This window comes from Vulpes lagopus, chromosome 3 (assembly GCF_018345385.1).
Source record: "Vulpes lagopus strain Blue_001 chromosome 3, ASM1834538v1, whole genome shotgun sequence".
Lineage (NCBI taxonomy): Eukaryota > Metazoa > Chordata > Mammalia > Carnivora > Canidae > Vulpes > Vulpes lagopus.
The window spans coordinates 64,906,677-64,926,482 of NC_054826.1; the positions used below are offsets into that span (position 1 = coordinate 64,906,677).

The 19,806-nt window shown below is 35.6% G+C and overlaps 1 protein-coding gene across 2 annotated transcripts in view; it reads right to left on the minus strand.

Moving 5' to 3' along the window:
• MCU (mitochondrial calcium uniporter) overlaps positions 1-19,806 on the minus strand; it is a 199,594-nt gene that overhangs the window by 16,208 nt on the left and 163,580 nt on the right. For both annotated transcript variants that reach the window (XM_041747214.1, XM_041747213.1), the window contains exons 3-4: positions 7,068-7,238; positions 5,846-5,950 (exon numbers count right to left, since the gene is read on the minus strand). In XM_041747214.1, coding sequence (XP_041603148.1) covers positions 5,846-5,950; positions 7,068-7,238 — 276 coding nt within the window. The remainder of the gene's footprint in view (positions 1-5,845; positions 5,951-7,067; positions 7,239-19,806) is intronic.

Here is a 19,806-nt window from a genome sequence, read left to right on the forward strand (position 1 = left end):
CTCTTCCTCCCTAATACTAAGTCGAAGGCAGTTAATTATTATTTCAACATGGACTGAGATAAAAGACCTTTTAAAGTACTCTCTTTCCATAGGCCTTCCTCTATTTTATATTTAGATAAGGTTTAAAATAATCTAATTGCTAAAACAGTTACTCTTTTAATCCTGTGGGCAGAGGGCAATCCAGCCATAGCTATGGTAATCAAAAGAATGCAATGATGCTTCCAGCTAGACTTAGTGCTATGACCTGGTCCCTTGGTTTCATTTCAGGTTTTTTCTGCCTCTTTCCATTCAATTTTGAGGTTAGGTACAAGGGTTGTTAACACTTAAGTATCTGTAATACTTACAGACTGTCAATCCCACATAAAGGTTAAATAGGCCTTTATTAGATCCTCTATCAATACGTCCTTTATCATCAGTGCCTGATGGAAGTGTGTAAAGTTCAGGTTTTCTAGTACACAACATATAGCATTTTTAGTTCTAAAGTGCCACACATCAACAGGGAAAAGAAAAATAGGAGAGAAGTGAAAGTTGAGAGGGGGGCAGTGAGTAGAAAAAAATATTTCAAAACTTAAAAAAACTGTCCTGGAAAAGTTCTCCTTCATTAATTCTTTTATTAGATTTGTTCCATCTGCTCCGTGGGTATATATAATCCTAGTGTTCCTCCTCATCATTTGATCCCTGAGCCTTAGTACTTTCAATTGCTTTTCTGTTTAGCCTTTTCACTATAAAAGAGTTCTAATGTGGGGAAGAGGAATATGCCTGCTCATCTGCATGACTGCCAACCTTCTTAAATACAGAAATTCAAACAGCTCTCTTGATGCAGCTGAAAAAGACTGGTAACTTGGATGCCAGCAGTATCTTCCTCAGACAGGGAGAGGAAGATAATATGATAGAAATAAAATTAAAATCTGTTTTATGTATCATCAAAAGAAAATGGTTTTCTTTACTATGTTTTTAAAAGATCTTTATAAAAAATTTTAATTCCAATATAGTTAACATACAGTGTTATATTAGTTTCAGGTGAACCTCAGGTGAACCATATAGTGATTCTTATAACAATATAGTGACACTTCCATACAACACCTGGTGTTCATCACAACAAGTACAGTCCTTAATCCCCATGACCTGTATCACCCATCTTCCCACTCTCCTTACCTCTGGTAACCATCAGCTTGTTCTCTTTGGTTAAGAGTCTGTTTCTTAGTTTCTCTTTTTACTTTGTTCATTTGTTTTTTCTTAAATTCCACATGAGTGAAATCATATGGTATTTGTCTTTCTCTGACTATTTCATTTAGCATTATACTCTCTAGCTCTATCTATGTCATTGTAAAAGGCAAGATTTCATTTTCTTCTATGGCTGAATGGTATTCCATTGTGTGTGCATATATATGTACACACACATACATACATACCATATCTTCTTTACCCATTCATCTACGTGGACACTGGGGCTGGTTCCATAATATGGCTACTGTAAATAATGCTGCTATAAACACAGGGGTGCATGTATCCCTTTGAATTAGTGTTTTTGTATTTTTAGGGTAAATACCCAATAGTGTGATTACTGGATCGTAGAGTACTTCTATTTTTTTTTTTTAAAGATTTTTATTTATTTATTCATGAGAGACGGGGAGAGAGACAGAGAGAGAGAGAGACAGAGAGAGGTAACAGACACAGGCAGAGGGAAAAGCAGGCTCCATGCAGGGAGCCCGACATGGGACTCGATCTTGGGTCTCCAGGATCACGCCCTGGGTGGAAGGCAGGCGCTAAACCGCTGAGCCACTGGGGCTGCCCCGAGTACTTCTATTTTTAATTATTCAACTATTTTAATTATTTTTAACTGCCTGTACCAGTCTCCTTTTTCTCTACATTCTCACCAACACTTGTTGTTTCTTACATTTTTGAGTTTTACTATGGTTTCTTTTTTTTATTATTATTATTTTCTTAAGATTTTATTTATTTATTCATGAGAGACACAGAGAGGCAGAGATACAGGCAGAGGGAGAAGCAGGCTCCATGCAGGGAGCCCAATGTGGGACTTGACCCTGGGTTCCCAGGATCACATTCTGGGCTGAAGGCAGCGCTAAACCGCTAAGCCACCAGGGCTGCCCAATTTTTACTATGTTTTAAAAGTTTGGGGAAAAGTGTTTACGGACTTGAAACAGTATGATTTGAGCCCCTGTGAGAAATGGTATCTAATGGCATAATCTCTCATTGTCTAATAACAGAGATAAGAGAACTATGATGTGTGAAAATGTTTTAAATGCTGAAAAGATATTTTAGGAGTGCTTGGGTGGCTCAGCTGAGTTGAGTTGGGTTGAGTGTTGGATTTTTCGTTTCAGTTCAGGTCATGATCTCATGGGTTGTGAGATCAAGCCCTGTGAAGGGCTCTGTTCTCAGCAGGGGGTCAGCTTGAGATTCTCTCTCTGCCCTTCCCCTGACTCATATGCTTTATGTAGAATAAACAAATTAATCCTTAAAAAGAAGATACTTTAAAAATTCTACACCAGTGTCATTGAGCTTACCAAATTTCACATTTCAATTTCTAGTTATTCCATGAATTATAAACTTTTAACCTTTGCAAACTTCATGTTCCTTTTTTTTAAAGATTTTATTTTTAAGTAATCTCTACACCCAATGTGGGGCTCAAACTCCTAATCCCAAGATCAAGAGTTGCATGCTGCACCAAATGAGTGGCCAGGTGCCCCACAAACTTCATATCCTAACTGACTTTTGGGGAAGCTAAGTAGTATTCTACAATTCTGAGATGTAGATAAAGCAAAGAGTTGTTAGAGTGCCAAATTGACTACCAGAGAATCAAATATATCTCCCCCTTTCAGTTTCTACCTTTACTTTTTATTATTCAGCTCAGGAATAACCCTATTTAAAAACCTAAAACATTCATTTTTTACTCTGAAAATAAAGAATTTAGACAGGCTGTTTAGAATTAGTCATTGATTAAAAGCCTCTCATTTTTTTTTTTAAAGATTTTATTTATTTTATTAGAGAGAGAGACAGACAGACAGACAGACAAACAGACAGGCAGAGGGAGAAGCAGGCTCCATAGAGGGAGCCTGACGTGGGACTTGATCCTGGGTCTTCAGGATCACACCCTGGGCCAAAGGCGGCGCTAAACTGCTAAGCCACCGGGGCTGCCCAAAAGCCTCTCATTTTTGACAACATAATATATGGAAGCTTACTGTCTTGCTTATTATACCTAATGTAAGGATATATTAATAAGCTTTTAAATTTTTACTAACAGGGTCACCTGGGTAGCTCAGTGGTTGAGCATCTACCTTTGGCTCAGGTTGTGATCCTGGGGTCCTGGGATTGAGACCCACATCAGGCTCCCCATTGGGAGCCTGCTTCTCCCTCTGCCTATGTGTCTGCCTCTCTCTCTCTTTGTCTTTCATGAATAAATAAAATCTTAAATAAAATAAAATTTTACTAATAGAAAATATAAAATAGAATGTGAACTTTCAGGATAATTCACATACACACACAAAATATTCCTAAGTATAATGCCCTCAAGGTTTTCCCAGGTTGTTACAAATAGCAGGTTTCCTTCTTTTTCACAGCTGAATAATATCCCATTATATGTATATACCATACCACAACTCCTTTATCCATTCATCTGCAGACAGACAATAAAGTTGTTTCCATATCTTCACTACTATGAATAATGCTTCAGTGAATATGGGAGTGCAAGTATCTCTCTGAGATCCTGATTTCATTTTCATTGATATATATCCAAAAGTGGGATTGGTGGATCGTATGGTATTATGGTATGACTGCAAAGGGTGCCAAACTTCCCATTGTAAAATGAGTAAGTTTGGGGGATCTGTTGTACAGCATGGTGACTATAGGTAACAATATTGTATTGTATACTTGAAATTTGCTGAGAAAGTAGACCTTAAGTGTTACTACACACACACACACACACACACACACACACACACACACACACACAATTATGTGAGGTGATGGAGATGTTAATTAAGCCTATTGTGGCAATCATTTTGTAATATTAAAGTCTATCAATCATCACATTGTACACCTTAAACTTCACAATGTTATATATCAATTATATTTCAATAAAGCTGGAAAAGAAAGAGCATTTTTAAAGAACAACAACAATAAAGTGAGTAAACTAAGGCCTGTACTTTTGTTATTTTAAAGAGAGCTTCTAGTTCAAAAATCAGGGAAAGAAAAACGTATTAGCATAGCCGGTATATAGCTAACAATCGCTGGTCTACATTATTCAGTTATTCCAACATGATAAAGTCTGGTTCAGTAATGTCTTACTATTTCAAGGACATTTTTCCATTCTTGCTGTATTCACTACACTTTTTCTAAGCTAGTCAACTAGCTCACACACAGAAGAGAATCTGGCTTCTGAACAACCAAAATGCTACCACCTTAACTCACTTACTTCATTCAATACAGAATGACCACCTGAGACAATGAGGAACACAAAATCACAGCGCCTTCTGTCTGAGCATTAACAAAGAAGAGGAATAAGAAGAGTTCACAGAACAGATTAGTCACTTCTAGTTGGCTGGGAGTCAGAGCAAAAAGAATAGAAAAAATAGGATCATTAAAGCCTTCGTGGAAAAGCTGACCTTGACAATTTTGACATGAGGAATAGAAGGTTAGGAAGACAGAGAAAAGGTACCTTAGAGAAAGGTGAGCAAGTACTGGGATGGCAAAGAATGGTACAGTTCAGAAAAGAGCAAAGGTATAGAGGGTGGAGGTAAAGGAGGCAGCATGTAAGGGGGAAGGAGGAAAACCTTTAAAGTATAAGCGACAAGAAAGATCAATGGCAGAGAGAGAAAAATGACCAAAAAAGATCCAAATTGAAGGCTACTTTAAGAGTCTTCTAGCATCAGTACTGTGCACAGCCATTTTAGAGTCTGGGATAAAAAGAAAAATCAATATACAATTGCCTTCATGTAAATTTTGGTATTTTGTTCATCACAGGTGTTTTGCATTAACTTTGGTTTTAAAAAAATAGTTCCTTAAAATTTTATCTTGATTACTGAGGTATTCAAAATTTTTTTTGAGGGGGCACCCTCTTAAAATTTGCACCTGAGGTAAATACCACGCTTTTTATATAAACGCATATGTATCATACATCAGAAGTTCCTAAGGACTATTATTTTATACTGACTTTCACACTACTGATCTTGAGCCATCAGGAAAAAAACAGATTAATTCCTGTTACAAATGTTTAAGAGGACAAGAAGTCCATAATTTATTTTAAAAAGATTCCCCCAGGGGGATCCCTGGGTGGCTCAGCGGTTTCGCGCCTGCCTTTGGCCCAGGGCGTGATCCTGGAGTCCCGGGATCGAGTCCCGCGTTGGGCTCCCGGCATGGAGCCTGCTTCTCCCTCTGCCTGTGCCTCTGCCTCTCTCTCTCTCTCTCTCTATGTCTATCATAAATAAATAAAAAAAATAAATCTTAAAAAAAATAAAATAAAATAAAAAGATTCCCCCTACAATTTTATTAGAAGAATATGACTTTTACCTTGTAAAAGGTAAAATGGAGGGAAGGAGCTCATTTAGAATATTAATGTATGTGAATGCATGTATAATATCCCATAATGTATGTGAATGCATGTATAATATCCCATAATAAAGCATTCTGGTATCTAAGTTTTTAGTCAGTGTACTAACCAGGTACTCAAGTATGAGGTACTCAATGAGTTTTCAACGAAAAGAGTCTATCTGGACCTAAGACTTTCAGTTTTGTTGATTATTTACTTGTCAAGGTTATCCATGAAAAAACAAAGTTCTTTCCAAAAGCCCTTCCACATTTGTCTGACCTTATCAAGATTACTTTTTACCTCTCTTTGGTGGTCGTACATGATACGTTAAGTCATTAATGACCAGCTTAAAATCATCAAGGAGTAGGAGGTCTATCCCTGTTGAGGCAGCAACTCGAACACCATCTGTGAAAAATTTAAATGTAAAAATTTAAACTTGTCATATGTCCATAATTATTCAAGAATGATCAGGAAAAAGCAATCCTTAAAATAGATTTTAAAAATTATATCTTCTCTTTTAAATTCCAGTTTACTTTTGCCTCATTCCCAAGTACTATGCTAAATAAAGCTTTTATTATCTGAGGTTTTTTGCTTTTATGGCCTCAAGTCCATGAAGATGTAACAATATACTTTTCTAACAGAACTTCATGAATAAGTAAAACAATTACATAGATATATAGATGTTAACTGGAAATATAGGGTCACTGGGAGAGCGGCATGGATGTCATATATCTATGATGGAAGTTGGTTGATAAAAACACAATGCTTTCTATGTATGGTACTTCTCAGTATAATTACTGATTAGTTGCAAATAATTTAATAGGGACAGATGTTAGCGTCAGCAAAATACACCATACTGGTATACTAATTATATTACTAGATAAGATGAGAATTAAGTATACTTAAACACTATGAAGTATAGAATGTAGTAAATTGATAACTGATAAATCCAAGGGTAAATAGGTACTTCCTATGTAGTCTTTTATGTTTTCAGTAGGTTTAAGATTTTTCGAAGAATGGGAAAAAAATGTAAGGCACTCAAATAAATAGGACAGATGTCAAATCAAATGGGAATTTTTTAGTGCCTTATTTTACATTCTTTTCCAAACACGTATGTCTTTACTTTGAAAACTTTCATGTGAAAGGCAGAAGATCTAAAAAGAAGTCCTAGTATTTCTTCTCCAGAGATGAGATCTCAACTACTAGAAAAATTTATTTTATACCTAGGATAATAATAAAAGGTTCAAGAACATAAAATGTCATTGCTTATCTTTGCCTGTGGCATTATATGTGAGGTGCTTCTGAATGAGACTTCTGTGTATATACAGTTCTAAAATTGAACAATTATATTTTGAGAACTGCAAGAGAAATAATTGTCTCTCTTGACATTTGCTCAGCAAAAAATATGTGTTCTAAAGTTAAGAGTGTGGGATTCTTTAGTAGCAGTGTGTGTGTGTGCACGCAGAAGTGGTCTGGGGTGAAATGAGGGTTGGGTGGGAATTAATAATGAATGTGACCGTACCTGGTGAATAGATTGCAACTCTGTCAATTCCTCGATCCTCTTCTTGAAGTTGTCGTAAAAACACACCAACTGAGTCTGAGATAGGTTTAAGTGTGAACTGGCAGCGTTCACGCCGGGATGGCAGCCTCACAGATATCACAGGTAACCCATTTTGATACACCACTGTCACATCTGAATGAAAAAGACCCGTAATCATATGATAATTAGATTTCATTAGAAGTTAAAGCTACATTATTACTATTCTTATATAGGGACTATTATCATCAATGTGGCTTAAAATGTTTTCAAAGGTTTAAGAATATGCCCTTCATCTTTTGTTGAAGGTTATTCTGAGAACTGGCTTATGGAAGATCAATCATATGGATCACACAATTCACTTTTCAGGAAAAAAAAAAACAAACAAACCAACAAACCAAACCCAAGCAGAGGATTATCTTCTAAGTAGGTCAAGGAGAGACTTTCCCAGGAATCTGAGGTAAAGATTTTGGTATTGGTAATTATAAACCCTAGTTCTATTGAGGAAGATTATTATTTCCAGGGTACTTGATAAATCAGTATTCTCTTAGATGATGTGAATATATTACAACATAACCAAAACAATTCTTTCCATGTTCTCTTGAACATCATCCTCAGGTCAGCTAGAAGCCAAAACTCAACCATTTGGGATTTTCTAACAAAAGTTATTAAGGGAAACATTATCATAAGCTATAAAACTGAAAAGATTTTCTACATTATGGCACAGAATTCCTATTTCCTTATCTTTTTCCTCAATAGTCTTGATTTACAAAGCCTTAGTAACTAAAACAAATGTCAAAATAAAATAACTCTTTTGAAATAATTTTCATATGCATTTTTTAAATAATAAATTCTGAAGCAGAATTTTTTACATAAGCAACTAAGATTTAAAGATGGTAAGTTAGCACTAGCCTGTGAAGGAGAATAGGCTTTAGTGGCAAATCTGGGATGGAATCTTGACTTTATAACTTTGGACATATTACATAACTTCTCTGAGGCCACACTTTCATGGCATATTAGATTTAATCCTTAACTGACAGAGTTGTTTCAAGGAATAAGTAAATCATTTAAAACACTTAACACACAGGGCACTTGGGTGGCTTAGTCAGTTAAGCATCTGCTTTTGACTTAGGTCATGATCCTGTGGTCCTGGGATAGAGCCAGCCAGATGTCAGGCTTCCTGCTCAGTGGTGAGTCTGCTTCTCCCTTTGTCCCTGCCCCCACTTGTGTTCTCTCTCAATCACTCTCTCTTTCAAATAAATATATAAAATCTTAAAAAAAAATTAAACAACACACTGCTTGATATATACATGATAATGTTTATTAGCTTTTTAAGAATAAAAAATAAATTCTACAATGTTTCTAAGGACTCATAACCCTCAAAATTGCAGAGTTGAGAGGAAATATATACAGATTAATCTTCTGGAGATTCCAAATGTATCACACTTTCAGTGCTATAATTTTTATTTATAAAATTTATTTAAAAATTTATTAAAAAATTATAATTTTTTACATCCTATTTCCTTGCTCATTCTAGTAAATTTATAAGGCCTATAATATATACAATAGCCTCACATTACATTTTTTTAAAAGACTTTATTTGAATCAGAGAGAGAGGATGAGCAGTGGGGGGAGGGGCAGAAGGAGAAGGAGAAGCAGACTCCTCACTAAGTAGGGAGCCCAATGCAGAGCTCAATCCCAGGACCTATGATATCAGGGATCATGACCTCAGCTGAAGACAGACATTTAACTGACTGAGCCACCCAGGTACCCCTCCACTACATTCTTTCAGTACATTTTAAAAGTAACCTTGATCGAGGCATAGTTTGTAAATAACATAAAATACTTTTATTTTAAATAGACATTTGATGAGTTTTGACACAGTAACCAAGATAAAGAACATTTCCATTACTCTCCCAAATTCCAATTTCCTATCTGAGTTAATCCCCAGGCAACCACTGATTTGATTTGTGTCAATACAGATTGTATTTAGCTTTTTTGGAGTTTTTACATTACTAGAATCATATCATATAGTACAGACTTTGTATCTGACTTTTTTCAGTATAATGATTTTGAGATTATTCCGTGTTGTTGCATGTATTAGTAGTTCATTTTTTATTGTTGAGTGGTATTTCACTGTATGGATATACCATGATTTATTCATTTTCCTGATTCATGTTTGGACTGTTTCCAGTCTCTAGCTACTATGAGAAAAGTTTTTATGATTAGTCACTTTCAAGTCTTTGTATAGACATATGTTTCTGTGCTATACCCTTTCTTATCCGTTTACTTTTAACCTATTCATGTCTATATTTAAAATGGGTTTTCTGGGGTACGTGGGTGCACTCTGTAGTTCAACAGAGGGGGTGGCTCAGTTAAGTGTCTGCCTTTGTCTCAAGTCATGATCCCCGGGTCCTGGGATTGTGCCCTGCATCAGGCTCCCTGCTCAGTGGGGAGCCGGTTTTTCCCTCTCCTCCCTACTCATTCTTTCTCTCATTATCTTTGTCTCTCTCAAATAAATAAATAAAATCCTAAAAAAGAAAAGGGTTTTCTACAGAGAGCATATAGTGGAGTCTTGCTATTTTATCTAATCTGACAATCTTAGATAAGTCTCTCAGATAAATAAATAAGTCTCTTCCTAGACTTTTTTATTTTAGAGAGGAAATAAAGAGACTGCATGTGAGGGAGAGAAGAGGGACAGGACGAGAATTTTAAGCTGAAAGTGGAGCCAGAAGCAGAGCCAATCTCAGGATCCTGAAATCATGACCGGAGCTGAAATCAAGAGTTGGACACTTAACCAACTGAGCCACCCAGGTGCCCACCAATCTCAGTCCAATTAAAGTGTGTACATTATTTTCATTTAATACGTTACCAGTAGGGTTGTGTATAAATCTACTTGTGTATGTCTTGCTTCTTTCTTTATTGATTGACCCACCTGTTATTTCTTCTACTTTTCCTCTAGTCTTGCTCTCTTTTAGATTAACTATTTTTATGATTACACTTAATCTCTACTATTGGCTCATTAACCATACCTTTTCATATTTTTAGGGGTTTACCTACAGTCAGTGTTGGCAAACTTTTTCTGTAAGGACTAGATATTATTATTTTTTAAAATAGACTTTATTTATTCATGAGAGACACAGAGAGGCAGAGACATAGGCAGAAGAAGAAGCGGGCTCCCTGTGGGGAGCCTGATGTGGGACTTGATCCCAGGACCCTGGGATCATGACATGAGCCAAAGCAGACACTCAACAACTGAGCCACCCAGGTACCCTTGTAAGGGCTAAGATATTAAAGATTTTATGTCTTGTGGGCCATAAAGATCTCTGTTGAACTACAGAGTGCACTGTGCAGCAGAAGTAGCTACTGACAGTATGTAAACAAATGGGCATAGCTATTACAATAAACTTTATTTACAAAAATAAGCACTGGCCTGGATTTGACCTATTGGGTTTGCTGAACCTTGCTCAAAGTTTTACAATTTACATCTTTAACTTCTGTCACTTGATCTTCATAAAATTTACAACTTTAGGTACAATGTAGAATATCTTAGATAAATATGCTTCCATTTCTCTTGCTTTGTACTATTGTTCTCATACATTTTATATCTGCATGTTACAAACCACACAATCCATTATTTTTACTTTGATAACTAATTAGATTTTAAAGAAATTATAAAATGAGGAAAAATATTTTTTCTATAGATCTAAATTTCTATTTAGCATCATTTTCCTTCTGTCTGAAGAGCCTCCTTAAACATTTCTTGTTGGACAGATGTGTTGACAATAAATTCTCCCCAATTTTGGTAAGTCTGAAAAAGTTTATTTACCTTCATTTTTGAAGAACATTCTGCAGTGTAAAAAATTCTAGGTGAACAGATTTTTTTCTATTTAGTACTCTAAAGAACTTAAGTCTTCTGGTTTGCATAGTATATGATAAGTTCATGTATAGTCTTCCTTATTCCTCTGCTTTATATGTCTTTTTTCCCTATGGCTGCTTTTAATATTTTCTCTTTACCATTGGTTTTCAATAATTTGATTATAATGTTCCTTTTTATGGCTTTATAAGTATTCTAACATGGGAGTTATTAAATTTCTTAGATCTATGAGTTCATAGTTTTCATCAAATTTGAAAAATTTTGGTATTACACAAGTATTTTTTCTAGCTCTTACTACTCTCCTCAGATTCCATTTATACTTCTATTAGATGATGTAGTGCTGTCTCACAGGGCACTGAGGCTCTCTTCATGTATTTCAGGTTTTTCCCCCCCTCTCAGATTAATTTTGGATAGTTTTAACTGCCATACACTTCAATGTCACCGATATTTCCTGGAGTGTTTAAATATGTTGTCAGTTCCCTCTACAACTGCTTTTCATCTCAGATATTATTTGTTTCATCTCTAGAAGTTACATCTGTTTATTTTTGTATGTTCTATTTTCTTCATTTTATGCTTATTTTCCTTTTTTCTCCTGAATATAAAGACATTTATAGTAACTATTTTAAAATCCTTGTCTATTAATTCCATCATCTGTTGTTTCTAGATCTGTTTCTATTGACTAATTTTTCTTTTCTTTTTCCCCCCTTCATCATTTGCCTAGTAATTTTTGATTTGGAGCTAGACATTGTGATTTTACATTAAGTGCTGGATCTTGTTGTATCATTGGTTGCATGCTATTTTGATCCTTTCAGGTCCTTTAGAAAGTTTCTTAGGACAGATCTAGAGATTACTTTGTTATAGGGCCAAATTTGGCCCCACTTCTAAGATTCAATGCACATTGAACATTCATATATTCAATGATACCTCTTCTCTGGCTGGAGGGAAGTCTAATGATTTCTGGCCCTGTATGAGTACTAAGAATTATCCATTTTACAATTTCTGGTAATTGATATTGGAAGTTATTCTAGCCTGGTCTTGTGGTTTAGAATTTAGCCAAAATTTCAGGCTGTGAGCTGAGGCAGTATAAGGTCAATCCATTTGCTCTTCTTCTCTCAGAGGTCACAATCTTGTCCTTATTGTCCAATGTCTAAACAAATTTGTTTTACATATTTTGTCTGGTGGTCTTGTTGTTAACAGTAGGGCAGCAATTCCCATAGTAGTTAATCCTCTGTGGATACATGATTTGAATTTTTACATAAAAATTTAAAAGACAGAAATCTCTATTTCTTTAATTCTTCCAAACGGGTAGTTTATATTTCTTTAGGAAGAAGAGGCCAAAGATAATAATATGAACTTTATAATAAGTACTATCTAAAGTTTTCAATGTCTAAAGATATCTGGAAATTGTCAGTTTCTTTGTCATTGCTAAAAGAATCCTTAGCAATCCAGTGTTTCCTTAAAGTCAGAGCCATTAATATGAATATCCTCACTTCTAAAGGCAGTGATGATGATGGCATCATAAAATTGGTTGACTTATTTATTTCTGTGCCCCACCCCGTTATATTCTTTCTATATGTGAAACAACTATTCTGCCACAGATTTCAAGAAGTAGACAGAGGTGAATTTATTATTGTTATTTTTAAATATTTTATTTTTTTCAAGGGGGGCAGAGACACAGGCAGAGAGAGACGCAGGCTCCATGCAGGGAGCCCGACATGGGACTCGATTCCGGGTCTCCAGGATCAGGCCCTGGGCCAAAGGCGGCCCTAAACCGCTGAGCCACCCGGGCTGCCCAGACAGAGGTGAATTTAAATAAAAGATGGGAATTTTAAACACAAAAGCATGGAAGATTTCACTAAAGCTTCAGTTTTGCAGGTTAAGTGCTTAGGGGTTACTGTTTTAAAATAACTGAGATGAAGTCAACAGAGAAAATTAAGGTCTTTCTCAGCCACATTTTTACACTAAAGATCATGAAGCCTTTCAAAGGAGTGAAACATGAAAGCTTTGAGAAACTGCATGGAATAACACAATTCAGGACTGACAAACCTTCATTATAATACTGTTTTTGAAATAAATCCTAAGCCTCCCCCATTCCCACACACTAGATTGTAATGTAAATGTCAGATTTCTTGGTTTGCAACCAAAGAACAATTACCCAAGCTCCTCAAGTTTAACAATATGTAAAATAGCTGCTGGTTGTAGCAAAGTCACAATGGGTATTTACAAGCTACTGACAATTGTCAGCTCCTATTCTCTAGAGACAAAAATTCTTTTTAAGTGCAAATTGCACCAGGTAGTTCTTCCCTGGGGTTTATTTTTAATCTTTTGCTTTGATTTCCATTTCAATAATATAAGAAAATAACCTAAGTATGTTCTGAGGTAGTCTGCTTCAAAGAAATCCAGAAATTATGGGTCAACCAATATGAATATTGAGAAGGAGAATATGACAGTGGATTCACGCATAAAACCAAAAGGCAAGGGATTTTCCAGACTAAGAGAAGTGCAAGGACAATAGACATTTGGGGTTGAAGAAGGACTACATTTAAAAAAAAGTCTAGGGCATCAGGTACAGAAAAAGTTGTAATGTAGAAATGTTTATTTTTTAGCCAATTGTTAAGTAGGAATGTTAAGTTCATTTAGGAAACTTCTTTGATGTCCAAAACCATGGGTAAAGTCCTTCAAAATAGATCATCTCATGTATGAACATGACTGTATATATCTTAAGGACTTACGAAAGGGAACTGGTATAATAAGGAAGCACATATAGGGTGTTTTTTTGCAAAGGTGAACCTTATATGATATAAGATTCCAGTGGTTTAATATCTTGTCTGTTTCTTTTCTTCTTTCTGCATTACTATGCATAAAAATGTGAACTATAAGCATAGACTTTTAGTGTTGGAAGAGACAGAGAAATCATATAGACTTTGTCCTTCTTTTGCAGCTAAGAACAATAAAGTCCATTATGGTTAAATGATATTTTTAAGGTTCAACCCAATGCAAAGTGGCTTTGGATCTCATCCAAAAATGACTAACAAGTCATTATCTTCCAGGTCATATGGGATTTAGGTTGCTAAATTCAGTGGTAATGTTAGCCCTTAACTTGCTTGTTTTAGGAATATCTAATATGTCCACCTACTTCTTCACTTTATAAAAAGTTTTCCTTTTGGCTTCTGTGATTTCATACTCTCCTGGTTGTTTTGTATCTTTCTGTCTACACTTTCTCATTTTCCTTCATAGGTTCTTCTTCCCCTATTCATCCCTTTTGAAAGTTTCTCAGTGCTTTGCCCCCAGTCTTTGTGCTTCTCAATCCATACACTCTCCAGGCAATCTCATGTCCTTTCATATTGTCAGGTACCATCTAAATGCTGCTGATGTCCCAAATCTATATTCAATTCTCTGCTAAGTTTCCTATACACATACCTCAAACTCAAAAAATCCTAAAATTTAATAATCTTCCCCGAACCACTACCACTCATCTCTGACAATTCTCGTCTCAGTCAATAACACCACCATTATTTAACAACTGCCCAATTCAGAAAATTGTCTGATATCCCTGACTACTCTAAGAACCAGAACATGATATTCTTCCTATCTAATCAGTCACCATGGCCTTTCATTCTATTTCCTAAACATCTTCAATCCTTCCAATTCTCTCCACTATCAACATCTTCTTAGTCCAGGCCAACAACACCTTCTTCTATCAACTACACTGTAATTGGACTCCTTACTTTATTTCAGCCTTGCTCCTGTTCAAAACATTATCTACACTTAAACAGAATAATCTTTCTTTTTTCAAAGGAAACCACTATCTTGAAGTTGGTATTTGGTGTTTAGCATTCCCATCCATTATATACATACAAGCAGGCAGGCAGACAGACACGCACAGACAGACACAGACACAGCTCAATATACCATATATAGTATATGGAAGCCAGCCTTTAAGATGGCTCTCTATGATCCTTGCCTCTAGGTATTCATATCCTTGTGTGGTCCCATCCCACATCAAATCAGGGCTGGTCTGTCAAAATCAGTAGAATACAGCAGATGTGATGGTGTGTAACTTCCCAGGCTATGCATAAAAGACTGTAGCTTCTGTCTTGCTCTCTTGGATCACTTGCTCTGAGGAAACCCAGTAGCCACAAGGACAATTCTGCAGCCCTATGGAGAAGCCAACATTGAGAAGAAGTGGAGTCTCCTATAAAGAGCCAGTACCAACTTCTCAGCCATATTGTAAGTCATCTTAGAATTGAATCCTCTAGCCCCAATCAAACCTTTAGATGATTGTAGCAACCCCATGAGATCCTGAATTGCCCAGCTAAACTGCGCCTGAATTCCAAATGCATAAAAACAAGAAATAATGGATTGTTATTGTTTTAAGCCACTAAGTATTGCCATAATTTGCTATATGGTATTAATAACTAAATTTTGCATGGTTTTTACATGTACTTAGATATTACATAAATGGTTGCACTGTATTCAACCTTCTACAACTTGTCTTCTATGCTCAATAATGCTTTGAGATTTATCCAAATTCAATCACATTTCTGGATCATTCATTTAAAGTCCTATGTAGAATTTCATTGTATGAATATACCACAATTTATTCATCCGTTGAAAAACCAGATTTTTTATTCTTATTCTAAATAAGAAGAAAGCTAAGAGAGTTACCAGCACTCCTTGTTTTTAGTTTCCAATATAAATTTGGCCAAATTTTCTTTTCCTTTTTGAGCTCTTTGTTTCACACTTTACTCCTTATGCCATCTGGAATTTACTTCTATGAGGTAAGAAGTCAAATTTAACAGCAGCATTTATTGAATAGTCTGCCTTTTCTTCTGATTTACAATGTTAATTCTATCATACCTCAAATTTCCATATATGCAATGTTCCTCTAATCTGACCCTACGATCTTTCCTGAACCAGTATTTCACTGTTTTGATTATTATGGTTTTAAAAGTACATCCTAGTATGTGGAATATGTGGTTAGGGCAAACCTCCTCCCTTTTTGTACTCCAAATTTATCTCAGGTATTTGTATAGTTTTATTCATTCGTATGAGTTTTTGAGTAAGTTCAGCAGTTACTGTTGGGGTTTAGATTAGCATTGCACTAGAGTTTATAAATTCATGTGAGGGGAGCTGACATTTTTACAATATTGTCTTCACATTCATTAATGTGTTATAACTCTAATTTTTTTTCATCTTCTTTTATGTCCTTCAATAAAGGACATAAAATATTATTCTTCTTAATATATGTTTTATAGATAATATTTTTCCATAGCAATAAGAAATCCCAATTATATAATTGTAACTTTAGTAGACTGATTAATCCAGTTGTCTCTTTCTAACCAGTAATATAAATTAATTTTTAAAAAAGAATTTATTTATTTGAGGGGTCAGGAAAGAGAAGAGGGAGGAGCAGAGGGAGAGGGACAAGGAGACTCCCTGTTAGGCACAAAGTCTGATGCTTGACCTCAGGACCCTGGGATCATGACCTGGGTAGAAACCACTAGTCAGATGCTTACTGAATGAGCTACCCAGGCACCCCTAAAGCTTAACTGAATGAGCTACCCAGGCACCCCTATAATTAATTTTAATCACATCAACTACATATTTCACTTTATACCTCAAGTGAATCAGTATTTGTACAACTGAATCTCTATAAACTATGTAAAAACTATTTTTGTGAAGTTATTATGAAGCTTAAATGATGAAAGTTAGAAAAACACAAAGTTGTAAATCATCTTTGAATATATGGTATCATCAGTCTGATGTTAAATAGCTGTATAAGTTATGTACCTTTTGTTAATTCTGGTTCTTTTAAAATGAGTTAATGAAAATATTTCTCATACATGTCAAAACCATTTATGCTAAAAAGGTCATCCCCTCCTTTCTTTTTGTTCATGCACTCATTCTACTGAGAATTAAAAATTTGTGTTTGCTTTTGTAAAAATGATGTCCTGTCCCAATATAGTACTGTAACATTTTTTTCCTTTTAAAAGTAATGCTCTTGGGCTGCCTGGGTGGCTCAGTGGTTGAGCATCTGCCTTTGGCATGTTGTGATCCCAGAATCCTGGGATCATGTCCTGCATTAGACTCCTCACAAGAAGCCTGCTTCCCCCTCTGCCTGTGTCTCTGCCTCTCTGTCTCTTATGAATAAATAAATAAGATCTTTAAAAATAAAATAAAATAAAAGTTAATGCTCTTGATTGGGTTCTGTGAAAGTAACTTTATCAAACGTTGACCTTTGACCCACTTTAATTTCTGGGTAGTGAGAAGCAGAATACAGTCCTAAAGTGGGGACAGTGGAATGCAGTTGAAATAGTATGGTTTTGGAATCTCAGATTTGATAGTACTCAAGTTCTACCACAGAGGACACCTTGAATCGGCACACTACTGAAAATAATTGTACATTAGTTTTCTCACTATAACCTCATTATAACCTCTCTTATAATACAGGGGTTCAAAAATCTCACAAGGCTGCTCTGAAGATTCAATCAGAATATGTGAAAAAAATACCTGCTTTAATAGTTTCTCCCGACTTTCCTAAAAACTAAGGTCTTAAAACCCAAAGTCTAAAATCAGAATATAAATCAATCAATCAATCAATCAATCAGAATACATCCATGGAAAATTTCCAATCATGCCTTTTAAATCTCAAGATAAGAAATTTGATTTGTTCCACTGAGGGCAACAAGAAGAAAAACAGTGTATGCTATACAAAGCAATTCCATGTTTCTTAGTATTTTTGGATAACTGACCTCTTTGAGACACTGTAAAGATATGGATTCCTCCTTTGGCCCTATTTCCTGAAAAAATTCCAACAATTTATACATAAAAATTTTAGATATAATTTATTTTAATGCATCAGAAACTGATCTCCTTCATATTACCCACTATGTACTGAATTATGTATCCCTGCGCAATTCATATGTTGAAGCTCTAATTCCCAGTGTGACTATCTGGAGATGGGTCTTTGGGAAGTAACTAAGGTTAAATGAGGTCCTAAAGGTGGGGCCCTAATCTGTTAGGACAAGTAAGAAATCTCCCCATCCCCCTACCATGTGAGAACACAGAGACAAGGTAGCTATCTGCAAGCTAACAGATTTCTTACCAGAACCAGACCATGCTGGCACCCTGGCCTCAGACTTCCAGCCTCCAGAACTGTGAAAAAATAAATTTTTATTGTTTAAGCCACCCAGCCTATGCCATTTTGTTATTATGGCAGACCAAGCAAACTACTACATTGATAATATTTTTAAAATAAATGTTGACCAAAAACTTAAGTATTTTCCTCATTTTAAATCCCAAATTAATGGTCATTTCCTGCTTCTCTAAAGAGATAAAACAAAATTGTATGACTTAAATTTTAATTTTTTATAAAAAACTATTTCACTTATAAGGCTTCTATTGTTTGGTTTGCATAAAAGAAGCCACATAATGGCCTGGTTTAGGAACATAGTTAACTTGTTTATCATCTTTGATATCTAAAAGGTTGTGCCTTTCTGTTTTCATGAAAAGAAGTTATGAAAACTCTGAGACTCTGGTAAAGATATGCGGTAACAAATATAATCACAGCTCATTTTGCCACATGATGATGGTAGGCTAGGTATGTGTATGGAACCTAAGAAATTCTAAGACTCTTAGAATTGAATTCAGGGATCCCTGGGTGGCGCAGCGGTTTGGCACCTGCCTTTGGCCCAGGGCGCGATCCTGGAGACCTGGGATCGAATCCCACATCAGGCTCCCGGTGCATGGAGCCTGCTTCTCCCTCTGCCTGTGTCTCTGCCTCTCTCTCTCTCTCTCTCTCTGTGACTATCATAAGTAAATAAAAATTAAAAAAAAAAAAGAATTGAATTCATATCACTGTTTTGAGGCAGCATTAAAAGTGAAAAGATTACAAATCCAAAATTCAATTTTAAGGTTTCTGAGTGGAGGTAATCTTCAAGAGCCCTGAGGCTTTTCAATTCTTGTAGAGAAGCTGATAAAGCTTTCCATTCATGACTAGCCCCAGAGAAACTTCCTCCAGCAATTGAGAAATTCACAAGGTTGTCTATTTCTAATTATTCCTTGGATAAAAGAACTCAGGATTGTTCTATCAAATTCATCATAATGACTGCAAGGTCCTGAATTGGCGAACATGCTCATTCATGAAGTCCCAAATATCCCTAAATAAATCAAGCTATAAGTAAACACTTCCTTGTACTAAATTTTCTCTTCTTTTAAAAAGCAAACTCTTGTCTAAAGTTTAATCAAGCAATGGAACACTTTCTATATTGATAAAATCTTCTTATCATGATGATTACTTCTGTGGTGGTAGGCAAGGATTCTTTTAGGGCTGTTGGAAGAGCCTTCAACTCTAGTAGGTGCCAAGGAAGAAAAACAAACCGAATGTATTATTACAATGGGTGGGGCTCCTTTCTTTTCAGAGGCAATATAAATATGCATGTTACTAAGCTTGGAAGATGCACCATCTGTGCAGAGTACCAAGATCTTCCTTAGCATCAAGAAAAATTTTTTTCTGGTAGTTATTTTGGCAAAGAAATTTAACAGTCTTTCAAAGATGGTGACAGCCATTAATGTTAACAGCTTTTTTAATTTCTGTAAGAGAATCTCACATATTTGAGATTTTATTTTTGATTGTGTCAACATGCTTATTAACGGACAAACCCTAGGAAATAACTCCCCAGAAGAAATCACTGGTTTCATCAAGGTGCATTCTGAAGGGAAATGGGATAGTTTTCAATTCCTTCAAAACTTCAAAATATTGGAATAAATGACAGCAATCCTAGAATGGATGACATCATCTGAAATTTGACATAAATCTGCTTCTACTCCAAGCTAAGTCGGTTC